This window comes from Drosophila elegans, unplaced genomic scaffold (assembly GCF_018152505.1).
Source record: "Drosophila elegans isolate 14027-0461.03 unplaced genomic scaffold, ASM1815250v1 contig_476, whole genome shotgun sequence".
Taxonomy (NCBI): Eukaryota; Metazoa; Arthropoda; class Insecta; order Diptera; family Drosophilidae; genus Drosophila; species Drosophila elegans.
In genome coordinates this window covers 26,222,153-26,237,239 of record NW_024545863.1, presented here as the reverse complement: position 1 = coordinate 26,237,239, position 15,087 = coordinate 26,222,153, and the positions used below count along the sequence as shown (strand labels likewise).

The window sequence follows — 15,087 nt, the reverse complement described above, 5'->3', positions numbered from 1 at the left end:
ATCCGGATCAAGCGGTGAACACCAACGGGTGGAGGGTGCCTAAAAATATTCAGTTGGCAGATCCATTCTTCTTCAAGCCCCAAAAAATAGATATGCATATCGGTACGTTCTTTGATACGTTCTTTGAACTTTTATCTATTGGCCAGATAAAGCTGGGTCCTGAACTCCCCATCTTACAAAAGACAGTTCTCGGCTGGATAGTGTCAGGGAGATGTGCCTCTAAAAATAATGTGAAACAAGAAAGGTTCATATACCCTTGCAGCTATTTCAAAAACTAAATACTCTTGAAAGCGTTAAAATTATGATTAACGTTTGCGTGTATGTTTAAAAACATTGAAACTTTGATGATTTGAAGCTTAATTATTAGATAGTTCCTATGGCAGCTATACGATTTTTCCTATGGGAGCTTTAGTCGTCCGAAAAGTTTTGGGAAAGTTTCATGCAGATAGCTTTAAAACTGAGAGACTAGTTTGCGTAGAAACGGACGGAAAGACGGACGGACAGACGGACATGGCTAGATCGACTCTCCTAGTGATGCTGATCAAGAATATATATACTTTATAGGGTCGGAGATGTCTCCTTCACTGCGTTGCAAACTTCTGACTGAAATTATAATACTCTCTGCAAGGGTATAAAAATGGTACATCTCAGCTGCCAGGAGGAAGCGTTGGAGTCAATTGACACAACCCTGCAGAAATTTTGGTCTGTGGAGGACTTGCCGCCCAAGGCTAAAGTCCATACTCCTGAGCAACAACTCTGTCAACAACACTTTGAGAAAAATACTCAAAGATTGTCGTCCGGTAGATTTTCGGTTCGTTTGCCGTTCAAATCTGACCCAAATACTCTTGGTTCATCATACGAAGTTGCGAAACGTAGATTTTTGTCGCTTAAACGGAAATTGTCAAAGGATCCTTTGCTGAAGAAAATGTATATTGAATTCCTGGAGGAAGGTATCGACTTATTTATCTACTTCTTCTTTTGACTGTGACGATTTCTGTATTTTTAATATAAACTGGTTCATCATCTTTCAATCAAATTTTTTGTTTGTTTTTTGTGCATAATTTATTAAGTATTGTTTTAAATTGGGAAGGGACATTTTTATTCAATGTATTTAAAGTATCTGTATTGTTGTCATTTTCGTTTGTATTTATTTTTTCGTAGTCATCTAATGGTTCAATTTTTAGTTCCTTTAAATGGATAATTTCGTTTTTATTTGCAGTATTGGAAATTCGGACATATGTATTTATTAAATCTGCAATGGAGTTTCTAATTAACACTTCGTTTTGGATTTCTTGGTTTGGTATAAATAAATAATTGGTTGCTGCCTTTATAAAACTTTTTCGGAAAACTTCGGACCTTGCTGGTAGAATTGTCCAAGTGTTTTCAAGTGTATGATTTATTGGAATGTTTATTGGGTGATCGAGATTGTTGGGCCTTAGTATAATCGTTTTCTGGTTAAAGTCTATTTGACAATTATTGTTTTCATGAAATCGATGCCAATTATTCCATCACATGGAATTAGACATGAAAGGAGTTCTATTGAAGTTGGTGTTCCTTCACCAACTCCTGATATTTAAATAATATTTGTGTGATCTACGTCGTTAAATGAATCTGAATTTTTTTTATCGATGAAATATCTTCACCAGTATAAACTAATAATGTATATTTTTGAAATTGATTGATTGAAATTAAGGTTGATTGTATGAACAGATTGTTTTACGTTTGTTTCTATCTTAAGTAAGTTTACGAGTTCACCGACGTAGCTTGTACAATTCGGATTATTATTATTATTATTATTATTATTATTATTATTTATTATTATTATTATTATTATTATTATTATTATTATTATTATTATTATTATTATTATTATTATTATTATTATTATTATTATTATTATTATTATTATTATTATTATTATTATTATTATTATTATTATTATTATTATTATTATTATTTATTATTATTATTATTATTATTATTATTATTATTATTATTATTATTATTATTATTATTATTATTATTATTATTATTATTATTATTATTATTATTATTATTATTATTATTATTATTATTATTATTATTATTATTATTATTATTATTATTATTATTATCATTTTCGATTTTGATGAAATTTTAACCGTAATTCTGAAATATTTAACCATTACTATATATCGAAGAACTAAAAAAAATAAAAAACAACAAAGTTAAAATTTTTTTTATATATTTTTCCGATTGCTCCTATGGGAGCTATTGCTATAGTCGTCCGATCCGACTTATATACTACCTACAATAGAAAGACAACTTTTGGGAAAGTTTCATGCAGATAGCTTTAAAACTGAGAGACTAGTTTGCGTAGAAACGGACGGACAGACGGACGGACAGACGGACGGACAGACGGACACACGGACATGGCTAGATCAACTCTCCTAGTGATGCTGATCAAGAATATATACTTTATAGGGTCGGAGATGTCTCCTTTACTGCGTTGCAAACTTCTGACTGAAATTATAATACTCTCTGCAAGGGTATAACATAACTTCTGTCGCGTGCGCAACAAAAAAAACTTTACTTCGGCGAGGGGAGCGCAGCAGGCGTTATACCTTCACCGTGACTTTGGTTCTGGGCTCTCCTCTTCTCCAATCGCCCTCCTGAGCTCCGGCTCTCGTGTTTTAAATTTGCTGGGTCAACGGCCGTCTAAAATTTGGGGTGGCCATTCAAAAAACGCAGTATCTTTCAGTATAAAATCACCCCTGCGCCGATATGGCTATCACCGATAACCGATATGGCTATCGATAACCAGGACACAAAAACCACACCGACAATGAACAAAAATGCGAATACGAAAATAAGAACAAGAGAATTGGCAGTGAAGACATGGCCTTTATCCGTAATCTGGAGTCCGAACCACGAACCCAACGGGGAAAAACGCCCACGGAGCGAAGAAAAATATGCCCAACGACCCACTCTGCACTACGGTGCCTATTACTCCGGAACATCAACTGTACGATTTGACTCGGGTTATATGTGAAATATCTGAAACATATTCCAGATTTATATTTCTTCTTTCTTCCAGACACTCTTCGTTGGCCGATCTTATCCCATTGGTGTAGGTCGCCTTCTCCAGAAATCCCTTACTGCTTTAAGTCCTTCACTACACTCCGTTGAGCTTTCCGCGCATGTCTTCCACTTCATACGCATTTCGCATTGAAGTTCTTCCCAAAGTCACTTTGAACAAAATTCCTTCGGATGATTTCTTGTCCTGCCTTGGATGTGATCTGCCGTGTGGTCCAACTGCAGTACTGCGCTCTGGACTCGTGCGCTCTAAATAAATTCCTGCCGAACGACTCGCGTAATAGTTCCAACATATCTCCGTGTTCTAGATTTAGGATTTGGCAGTCCTCCAATGAGTGCAGCTTTCCTGCCGATCGACTCGCGTAATAGTTCTTCTTTTCTGACTATGGCCGTAACTGATCGTTGCACCTCCTGCCGTTCTGGCCGACGTTTCATGAACTTTTCTCTAGCTTTCTTAACTCTTCTTGTTATTATTGTTATTAAATATGCTATCTCGAGGCTCTATATACCGTCGCAGGCGTTCTTGCAGTGACAAAAATACCCTGTCAGGATTGAATGTTCCTGACAGTACCTTGCTTGCTGTTTGTCTGTTTTATTGCTGGCCATTTTGGCCATTTTGCCAATCCCCATTTGTAGCAGAACAGATTCCGTTGCTCCGCTTTGCAATCCTTAAAACCATGACCCTTCTGGCGACAGTTACAGCACACCATTGCACAGTGGTCGGGCTTGTATGGGATCCACGGCCATAAATACTTCTAGAGGGGCTATCGCTTTGACACTTATACCATAAATCTAGAAAAATATTATAAATATATAGGACAACAATTGGCCAGAACTTACCAATACATCCTATAGCTTTCATAGGAACAATCGTAAAAAAAATTTTTAAAAAATATAACATTTTGGTTTTTAAATTTTTTTTTTAGTTCTTTAAGATTTAGTAATAGTTTAATATTCCCGAGAATATTAATATTATTGAAATCGGACCACCCAATGAATATCATGCACTTTTTCGTTGCTATTCTTGAAGATAGAGCAGATAGAGCAAAACAAAAAGATGAATAAAATCAAATAGCTAGACCAATTATAAATAAGAATTGTTACATTTAAAGTCAAAAATTTGAATTTTTTGTATTTATGGCCCATGGAACCGACCAGTGAGCATTGACTTCCTCATGGACTCGACACCAATTGCTTCAACGGTTTCCTCTGAACCTTATACAGCCTCCCTTTCTCCAAGTCCCAACTTCCCAATCTCGTCCACTTTGCCTACACGTCCCTCATGTTGACTTCTGTAGACTACTGGGATTTGTGAACGCAGCCTTCAGTAATCTGGACCGATCAGCCTGTCTGCATTCTTCGTGAAGATGCTCTAACGGGATACACCCACTGCTTGACCGGTTCTGCCAGGTTTCGCTTTGCAGTCTTGATGACCCAGTCATTGTCCACACTGAAACGCACTGAAGCCAGCAGTCGCCGAATTGCCGTGAAATACTTGTCTAATGATTCGCCTTGCCCTTGCTTTTGATCAGCGATGTCCCTAATCCGGTCGTAGTCGCTCCTGTTATCGCAATAACGCCACTCCAAAGCAGTTTTGAGCTCGGACCAGTCCCTCGGCGGCTTTGTGCGCATCATTAGCCAGTACCACTCAAAGGCATCTTTAATCAGAAGGCGATGGAAATCTCTTAACAGCTCCTTCCACGGCATGCCGTAGTGTTGTTGTAGGTGTTCTACTCGAAAGATAAAATCCTTGGTTTCTGTGTTGCCTGCAAATTGGAATCCCCACATGCCGAAAGGAATATAGCATCTCGACCGGTTCGGTCCTCGCTGACCTGGCATCCCCACCGGTGTGCTCCTTCTTGGTCCTTGGCAATACATCGCTGCTGCAGTTTGCATCAGGCATGTTGGATGCGAGTCGGTTACGAATATGGACTGGTAAATGTAGCAGCGATTGAGACACATTCGATATTGCATTCTGCCCAAGATTCAAAAATAATAAATTCTATTAGCTGGGTGAACGTTGCCGCTAAGCGGCCTTGCCTTTGCCTTTGTTGTTCTTCTCCTGGTACTTCGGTCGGAGCTTTCCTCTGGTTTCTGTCATCCTGGACGTTTTGCTGACCAGGCCGACTGGCCCAATTCGACTGTTCGCCCTTCCGACTGTTGATGATGATTTTGGCGAATTTCCTTTCAGCTAAAGGTTTTTTATCAGCTCAGCGAATCCGGTCTGCACACATTATTCTATTCGCATATCTACCAACTGTTGCAAATCTACACTTAATTGCTCCTGGGACGTCATAATTATCCGCACGATTTCCCTTCTGTTGTCTGAGCCTGAGTTGTATGCCTCCGCAGCTTCCGCGCTGCAAGAGCAGTTCTTGTATTGGGTCTAATTGAATATGCGAGTAGGTTCCAAAAGAAGTAGAGGTGTTATCGAGATTTAACCCCCTAGGAATTACTCCCTTTTTTGCGCGCTAAGACAGTTTCTATCCCCTGGCCTTCCTTGCCCTTGATCTTGCTCTGAATTTTTGTTGTCACTCATTCTGCACAGGTAGGTACTTCTCATTGAATTTTGAATATGTATTTAAAACTATTAACTGCTCCTACCTAAACCAAATGTACTATATTTATTTATTGACGGATTTCCTATTAATTATTCAACCAAATGGGAGAAAGGGATTACAGGGGTACAGAGGTTGCATTATATTATTTTCAAATGTCTGAAAGTAGAGATCCCAAATTCTTTTAACGTCGATTGGTTTCGTCGACCAGATAAATTATCAACTTAATTGACAATTAATAGTCAAAGAAAAAAATCCCAAGACATTACCAATTCTTTTAAATTTTCCTTTCCTTTAGGTATTACCACTTTCACCGCCCGATGCTACTTTCTCAGTCATCATTGGAGCAAAGGACATCGGACTACAACTGAATCGCTACAAAAAGGATGTGATTTCGGATCCTATTTTGGACGCCGGTTGCCGGAAGAGTTATTCTCGGAAAGAAATTATTCAGAATTAGCTTTTAATTTTCCTAGATAAAGAATTTAAATCATCTCTAGATTAGACATATATATACAATTCAATATTATGTAAGCTTAATTTTATTTAATTAATTATTATACATAAAACAAGAAAGGAAGCAAACTTCGGCAAGCCGAAGTTCATATACCCTTCCAGCTATTGCAAGAATTAAATTTTTTTGAAAAAATTAAAATTATTATTTACTTGCGTATATGTTTAAAAATATTGAAGATATGATGGATTGCAGCTCTATTATTAGATAGTTATTTTATATATTTATAATATTTCTATGGGAGCTATATGATATAGTCGTCCGATTTTGATGGAATTTAAACCGTAATTCTGAAATACTTAACCATTACTATATGTCAAAAAACTAATAGAAAAATTAAACAACGGCATAGTTATAATATTTTTTTTATTTTTTTCCGATTGTTCCTATGGGAGCTATATGATATAGTCGTCCGATTTTCATGAAATTTAAATCGTAATTCGGAAATATTTAACCATTACTATATGTCGAAGAACTCAAACAAAAATTAAAAAACGGCAAAGTTATAATTTTTTTTTTATTTATTTTTTCGATTGTTCCTATGGGAGCCATATGCTATAGTCGTCCAAACCGGCTCGTTCCGACTTATATACTACCTGCAATAGAAAGACAACTGTTGGGAAAGTTTCATACAGATAGCTTTAAAACTGAGAGACTAGTTTGCGTAGAAACGGACGGAAAGACGGACGGACAGACGGACATGGCTAGATCGACTCGCCTAGTGATGCTGATCAAGAATATATATACTTTATAGGGTCGGAGATGTCTCCTTCACTGCGTTGCAAACTTCTGACTGAAATTATAATACCCTCTGCAAGGGTATAATTAATTAAAACAAACACATAAACTTTAATGAGTGACATTAAAAATAAACTTAAATAAAATTTGTATTTTACTATGACATTATGCCATCATGCCATTTAAGGCTGATCCAGAAACTCTCAACACCTTCGTCAGCAGTGTGGACTATGTAATTTCACTCTACCAAACTAATGATGTGCAACAACAGAGGATTTTTCTGGGAGCCTTCGAAAGAAACTTGAACGGACACGTAACACGGTCATTGGGCCTTCCGAACATTGAAGATTGGCCTACCCTTAGATCGAGACTAGTTGCAGAATTTAAACCCCAAACACCGAACTACAAACTACTGGAGAACTTCAGGGAGACAATAGAAATCTGAGAGCAGAAAGACGACGTCAAGTAATCAGTAGTTCTAAATTGCATCTGGAAGGTAACCAGCCAGATTTTCTTATTTATATTCAGGCGATTAAAGATTCCATTAAAATATTGATCAGAAAATTACCAATACAATTATTAACTATTTTGGTTCATCATGATATTACAGACTTAAGATCGTTAATAACTATTGAACAAAAAGAGCGAATACCCTAATCAAAATTCAAAATCACACAAATTTAATACAAATACCCAAACCCGATATCGAACAAGTTACCCATAATATTCTCAACCATTCCAACCTAATTTTAATCAATACACGGAATCTTTTAGACCCACCTATACACTTCAGATGTCTAACAACCAAGCTATGTGGCACGCACCAAATCATTTCGTACCCAAGCAATACATGAATACACAACTATTTACTCACAAAAATCCTTTCCCACAATATTCCAATAAAATTCAAAATCCTCAAACAGCATATTTTTAAGGTAAATGTATTACTCTCAACAACAATAACACTCCACATCTAAAAATACTTACTTCCCGGTTACCGAACGACTAAGACTATCGGACAGTACGAAGAAATACAACCTAATTATTATGAACAACAGTATTATGACCACAATCAATACCATGGGTTGAATAATGAAGGACAACAACAGTTACGATCCACCCAAAATAAAGATGAACAAAACCAAAATATCTCAGAACCAAATGAAAATTTTCGGTTAACAGCCCCGGACAACACCAATATATAGAAATGGCATACAAAGGTTCCACATACAATTGCCTTATAGACACAGGATCCACAATAAATATGATGAATAAAAATTTATTTTGTCTTCCTATTCAAAATACTAAATGCGAAGTTTTGACATCAAATGGTCCTATTACATTGAACAAATAAATTATGTTATAGTATTATTTTTAAAACAAATGAACCTTTTTATGTACACATTTTTTATAATAATTTCATATACTAATTGGCAGAAAATTGTACAAAAATACACAATCAATTTAAAATAACACAGTTACCGTTTTTGATAAACATACAAATTAAAAACTTCAAAATCAGAAAAAAAACAACATTTTTATTTCCAAAAGGTACTGGAACCAATTAAAAAATCACCTTAGGAATCAATACAAAAAATAGATTTTGGATTGTTTCGATTAGATCACCTGAATCAGGAGGAAACTTTAAGGTTGAAAGGTTTATTAAATAAATTTAAAAATCTTTAATATGAAGAAGGAGATAATTTAACAGGAGGAGAAGGAGATAGTTTAAATACCATTAAACACGTACTAAATACAACACATAACTCTCCAATTTATTAAAAACAGTACCCACTTGCTCAAGCGCACGGAATTAAAGTCGATAACCAAGTAAACGAAATGCCTAATCAAGTCACAAAGATGAAGAGCCTAGTTAAACGAATACCAATTTAAAATCGAATATATTAAAGGGGAAAAAAAATTCAGTTGCCGATGCATTATCAAGAATTAAAATTGAAGAAAATCATCACAGTGAAGTTACTTAACATAGTGCAGAAGAAGATAATAGTAACCTAATTCATTTAACAGAAAAACCAATAAACTATTTCAAAAAACAAATAATTTTCATTAAATCCGATAAAAATAAAGAAAAGTATTCAACAATATTCGGTAACTCCATTACCACAATCCAATATAATGTAATGACACTCCAAAAGGCCAAACAAATTTTACTTGATCATTTTATTCATAGAAACATTACCATTCGATGTAGATTTTGAAATCATTTAAAGAGCATACCGAGAAATTTGTAATACCACTTATACTTACGTAATTCGCAGCCTCCACCTATTAAAGAATGTTTGTTCATACGCCGAATTCAAAGAAATTATACTTCGATCACAGGAAAAACTTTTACATCCAGGTATACAGAAAATGACTAAAATATTCAAAGAAAATCACTTCTTTCCAAATGTTTGTTCATACGCAGAATTCAAAGAAATTATACTTCGATCACAGGAAAAAATTTTTACATCCAGGTATACGGAAAATGACTAAATTATTCAAAGAAAATCACTTCTTTCCAAATAGCCAACTATTAATTTAGAAAATAATAAATGAATGCAACATATGCAATTTGGCTAAAACAGAACACAGAAATACGAAAATGCCTTTTAAAATCACACCCAATCCTGAACATTGTTGAGACAAATTTGTGGTAAATATTTATTCATCTGAGGGAAAACATTACATCAGTTGCATTGACATTTATTCTTAATTCGCAACACTTGAACATATTAAAACAAAGGATTGGATAGAATGCAGGAACGCGTTAATGCGCATTTTTAATCAGTTAGGTAAACCCAAATTACTAAAGCAAACAGAGACGGAGCTTTCACCAGTCTGACTCTTAAGCGATGGCATGAAGCAGATGGAATTGAATTACAACTCAAAACGGCAAAAACCGGTGTAGAAGACGTCGAAAGACTACATAAGACAATATATGAAAAAATCCGAATAATTTACCCAAACAATGATGAAGAAGTAAAATTAGGCAAGACAGAGACAATTCTTTACACATAAAACCATAAAATAAAATAAGATACCACTGAACAAACACCTGCTGAAATATTCATATACTCTGGGCACTCAAAATATTAAGAAAGGAAAATAGATAAAATAAATGAAGATCGACAGGAATTTATCATTGACACTAGATACAGAAAAGCTTCACTTCAAAATGGAAAATTAGAAAATCCATATAAGACAATTAAAAATGTATTCACCACGGATCAACATAGATTCCATAATCAACACAGATTCCGAACTTGTATATTTACTTTTCTCAAGTATTCCAATTCATGAGAATAAAATTTATAATCAAGACAATAAAGAAGTTAATAATGAATGCATTAAAAATATAACAAGGTGCAAAAATCCAATTTGTAATTTCATACCAATTCTTTCAAAAGAAATTATTCAATACGTTGAACCAAATATTATACTGACATTGAATCTAACTGAAACTATAATCGAACAAAATAGTCAAGAATAAAATGACGATATAAAAATAAATGGAAGCAAAATTGTTAGAATAAAACAATGAAAAGTTAAAATTAAAAATATTATTTTAAGCGAAAATTCGTTAAATCCTGAATTCAATATAACAGCATTGTATTCACCGATTAATGTAACTAAGATAAGGATAGTAGAACATAATGACATTTTAAAACTAATTTCAGAAAATAATACCACACCTTACGTAATTATAATATTATTAGTTATCGTTCTTATTATTCTTCTTGTCATATCTCAATTTTTTACACTAACCATTTAATATATAAAATTTAGAAAACAAGCAAAAAAAATCAAGAACCACAACAAGAAATAGAACCGGCACAGAACCAGTTGCCTGCATTGTACCCTAAAATGCCAGCCCAAGCGTAGGCAACCCTTTTTAAGGGGAGGTAAGTGATATATTCACATATTCAGTTGTGTACCAAGAAATAAGAATGTGCAGTGTAGGCGATTTCAAGCTGAACCAATCCACATCCGGAGCAGGCGATGCTGCTCTTCTCAAATTATTATGTACAATCAATATCCCAAGAGGTCGATCTCACTCCCAAACTTAAATAAACAAAGGGCAGCACAAGTATAGTTTTTGTCACAAGAATTTAGTCTTAAGCTTGTAAGGATGCTCTCTGGCCGGGGTACAGATCTCAGTCAGATCCAGGAGTCCTTTACAAGAAATTTGTAAATCACCGAAACACCGGACTAGAGAGTATCATTCAACGAGTGAATGAGTCGTTTGGGGAGTCACACCGAAGGTTCTCATAGACGCCGGGAGAGAGAGAGTTGGTGTCGGAGTTGGTCACGCCGTACCTTGCTCCTGGGTTAAAAATTCCACGGGCTGGACCTTAGGGCGAGGCCAAGCCAGGCACACAGTTTTCGCGAGTATGGGGACGCCGGATAGTCCCGCTGATCACTTCCGCGATTGGGACACGTAAGCCGCTTTCCGCGTGTCGCAGGCCAAAAATTCACCGGGCTGGACCTTGGGGCGAGGCCAAGCCAGACGAACGGTTTTGCGAGTATGGGGATGCCGGGTAGTCCCGCTGATCACTTCCGCGATTGGGACACGTAAGTCGCTTTCCGCGTGTCGCAGGCCAAAAATTCACCGAGCTGGACCTTCAGACGAGACCAAGCTAGGATACTATTTCGCGAGAGTAGGGCCGGGGGGGTTGCGTCACGCGCAAGTCGTTCTCGATGTATCGGATGCCAAAAATCCACCGGGCTGGACCTTCGGGCGAGGCCAAGCCGGATAGGATTTGTCGGACACGATGGGGGGATTGGAGGAGAAAGGATGGCGGTACGATTGACCAGTCGGGAATGATGTCCGCGCGCAGGTCACATGCACTACGAAGAGGAAAGCTATTGTACTAGACCAGACGGGCCGGGTGTCCACGTGCCGGTCGCATGCGCTACGAGGAGGAAAACTAGGGTACTAGACCAGACGGGCCGGGTGTCCACGTACAGGTCACATGCGCTACGAGGAGGGGAATCTAAGGTACTAGACCGAACGGGATGGGTGTCCACGTCGGGTCTCAAATGCTACGATATGGGGAACTAAGATACTGGACCAGACGGGCCGGGTGTCCACGTACAGGTCCCAAATACTACGGGGAGTGAGGTTAAGATACTAGACCGGACGGGACGGATGTCCACGTACAGGCCCCATGCACTACGAGGGAGGGGGGAATCTAAGATACTAGACCGAACGGGATGGGTGTCCAAGTCGGGTCTCAAATGCTACGATGTGGGGAACCAAGATACTGGACCAGACGGGCCGGGTGTCCACGTACAGGTCCCAAATACTACGGGGAGTGAGGTTAGGATACCAGACCGGACGGGACGGATGTCCACGTACAGGTCACATGCACTACGAGGAAGGGAGCTAGGCTACTATAAATAAAAAGAATCACGATCATGGAATTTACTTTGTTTTATTATTCTATTTTATTATTATTATTATTATCTTTTTATTTATCTACTGTCTTCCTACGAGTCCGCTACACCGTCTTTGTTTGACGGATAGGAATTTTGCATACACTAACCTCAAAACAATCACTCGTCCACTTCTTCACGAACCGCGTGCCTTCGCGCGGTCGAGGCGTAACTCGAATTATCCGGCAAGCGAATTAAGGGAGGCGCGTCCGCTCCGTTCTACTTTTCCGGCACGAGAGCCCTTTATTCGTTTGTCGTCGCGCGGTCGAGGCGTTACTCGAATTACACGGAAAATTACTGCGGGAGACACGTCCGCCCCGTCTTACCATTCCGACACAAGAGACCTCCTGCTCGATCGGTGTGTGACCACCTTCCCCACGCTCCCTTTTTCCCGCTTTCGGGATTTCTAGTATATTTCTTAATTTCTAGTATTTTCTGTACTCACTAAATACCTGCTGGCGTTGCCACTCGGGTTCGGAACTTAGCTTAACTACGGCTTAATATTCAGTTTCAACTTAATATCTATTATTCATTATGTGTCACTTACACCTATAACTTACATACTACTAACTTAATATTTAATATTCACGGTCCGACGCTTATGCCTATAACTTAACATATTATTATTCAAAAATTGTATCGTACGCCTAAGTGTGTACGTTACACCCCCCCCTTTCTTCCCGCGGCGCGATAAAGAGGCGCCCGTCGCTCTTGATGGTGACGATGAAGCGGAGTCCGTCGCCTCCTATGGCTATGCGGACTCGGCGTCCGCGGCCGGCCCGAGTCGCTACCTTCCTCTGGATCTCCTGGACGATACGTCTGGGTAGGTAACGTAAACCGCTACCACCAATCCAGCCCTCCGGCAATGGGCAGAGGTCGACCTCCCTTCCTGCGGGTTCCGTCAACTCCAGTGCGGAATTCGACACGGCTTCTACGCCGTCCGTCGTCGTGGCATTCGGTGGGGTATCCCTAGCGGCGGATTCGGTCGAATCGATCTCCGAAATATCCATTAGGACCTGGTCCAACAAGCGATCTTCCCACTCGGTCAGCTGGTCGATTGGATGAGCACAGCTGGGGAAGTGCTGGGGATCTACGGCCCCGTTCCACCGCTGTCCAGCGTCGCCTCGATAGGGATAATCTGGCCGAGATCTGGCCGAGGTGTCCACGCCCCGCAGATCCTGCTGCGGCGACGTCTGGAAACACCGGCGGAATAATGGCCTTTCCCCTTCGTCGTCCTCGCTGTCAGAGATCAGTTCGAATCCCGCCAGGTATACGGGATCCGGGGAGTCTGATGTTATGACCCTAGGTTCGGGGAGTCCCGCTTCCTGTACGGGTTCTACCTCCTGTACCCGAACTTGGTTAGCTGGAGAGGTCTGGGTACTCTGGCTAGACATTTTCGTCTCCTTGACCCGCTCCACGACTGGGGATGTCTGAACCCCTAGAGAAACCGACACGGGGGGCACTACAGTACGTCGGGGCGAGGTCCTCGGTTGTCCTATCCTCTCGCCGACTGCCTTCTCGACGTCAACGTCGGGATCCATCGCTCTGCTGTTTTCCAACGCCGGGGGCAGAGGCGGGGATGGCGGTTCGTCGACGTATGGTCCCTCTGCTGGTAACCCCGGGACTTTGACTACCACCGAGCGGACGTCGATGCGCATGAACGAGACGTGTCCCGCATACCGGCAGACCTGGTCTTCGGACGTATGATGGTACGAATGTTCCACGTCCGGGAATCGCGGAGGACTGGGCCTTGGGTAACCCGGATGGCCTGACCGAGGATCGCGTCGGGTCCACGGGTACTCCTCCTCCGAGGTGGGCCGTCGGGACTCCGTATAGTACGGCTCCCCTGGTCGTCGTCCGTTGGGGTAACCGCTGGACCCACCCGGTGAGCTTTCCCTGGAACGTGGGGGCCTGCTGAACATCTCCGAATCCTGGTCACTGGCGTCGTCTTCCAGGCGGTAGGGAGCGGACTGGGGCGACGTCGGATGATGATATTGTCGCGACCCGTCGGGTCGGGGGGCTCCACAAGCCTCCGCGGAGTCCTGCGAACCGGGATCCTTCCGGAGCCTGGGAACAGTCGTCTGTCTCCACCGAGCTACCGTCTGTTTCGCCGTCCGACGTGAGGAACTCCCTTTCCATCGCTTCGTCGGCTCCGTCATGATGACTCGTCTCCATGTGGAAGACCTCCGTGTCGTTGGAGTCGTCCGACAACACAATTACTTCATCCATCTGAAATGGTAAACTTAACTTATTGATATTGCCCCACCTCTTCGAACTCTCACCTGACGGTGTAGCTAACAAAGGACTCGGCCTTAATCTGTTATAATGGTTATACAATAGTTACTCGACTGGTTACACAATGGTTATTCGGTGGTTATACAGTGGTTATACAGTGGTTATACAATGTTTACTAGACTAGTTGTTATACTATTCTGCGGCTGTATGCCGCTTACTGCATAGGGTCGTTCGATCCGACAATACTATCGTCGATCCTATCCGGAGGGGCTTCTGCGTAGTACGGTTTAAGCTGGGATATGTTGGCGATGCGTCGCCGTCGATCTCCGGGACGTTGCAGGCGTACCAAGTTCGGAGATGTGAATTTTGTAACGGTATAAGGGCCGTCATACTTGGGAGCAAGTTTGGCGGCGAATCCCTCGGCTGCTTTCGATAAGGGATGCTGACGCAGCCAAACTTGACCGCCGAGTGTGGGTCTCCATTCTCGCCTTCGTAGGTTATAGTGTCTCGCCTGGTCTTGAGACGCTC

At 40.1% G+C, this 15,087-nt stretch overlaps 1 protein-coding gene across 1 annotated transcript; it reads left to right on the top strand.

Moving 5' to 3' along the window:
- Window positions 1-2,872: 2,872 nt before the first annotated feature.
- Window positions 2,873-6,113, top strand: LOC121467560. The gene is made up of 2 exons (XM_041709177.1): window positions 2,873-3,004; window positions 5,932-6,113. The coding sequence occupies exons 1-2, from the start codon at window positions 2,878-2,880 to the stop codon at window positions 6,111-6,113; spliced, it is 309 nt and encodes a 102-aa protein (XP_041565111.1). The 5' UTR covers window positions 2,873-2,877.
- Window positions 6,114-15,087: the final 8,974 nt, after the last annotated feature.

Excerpts from the sequence above, each read along its gene's own strand:
- LOC121467560 (XM_041709177.1), top strand. The coding sequence starts at position 2,878 with ATGGCCTTTATCCGTAATCTGGAGTCCGAACCACGAACCCAACGGGGA. Across the intron at positions 3,005-5,931 it reads ATTACTCCGGAACATCAACT|GTATTACCACTTTCACCGCC; the intron begins GTACGATTTGAC and ends CCTTTCCTTTAG.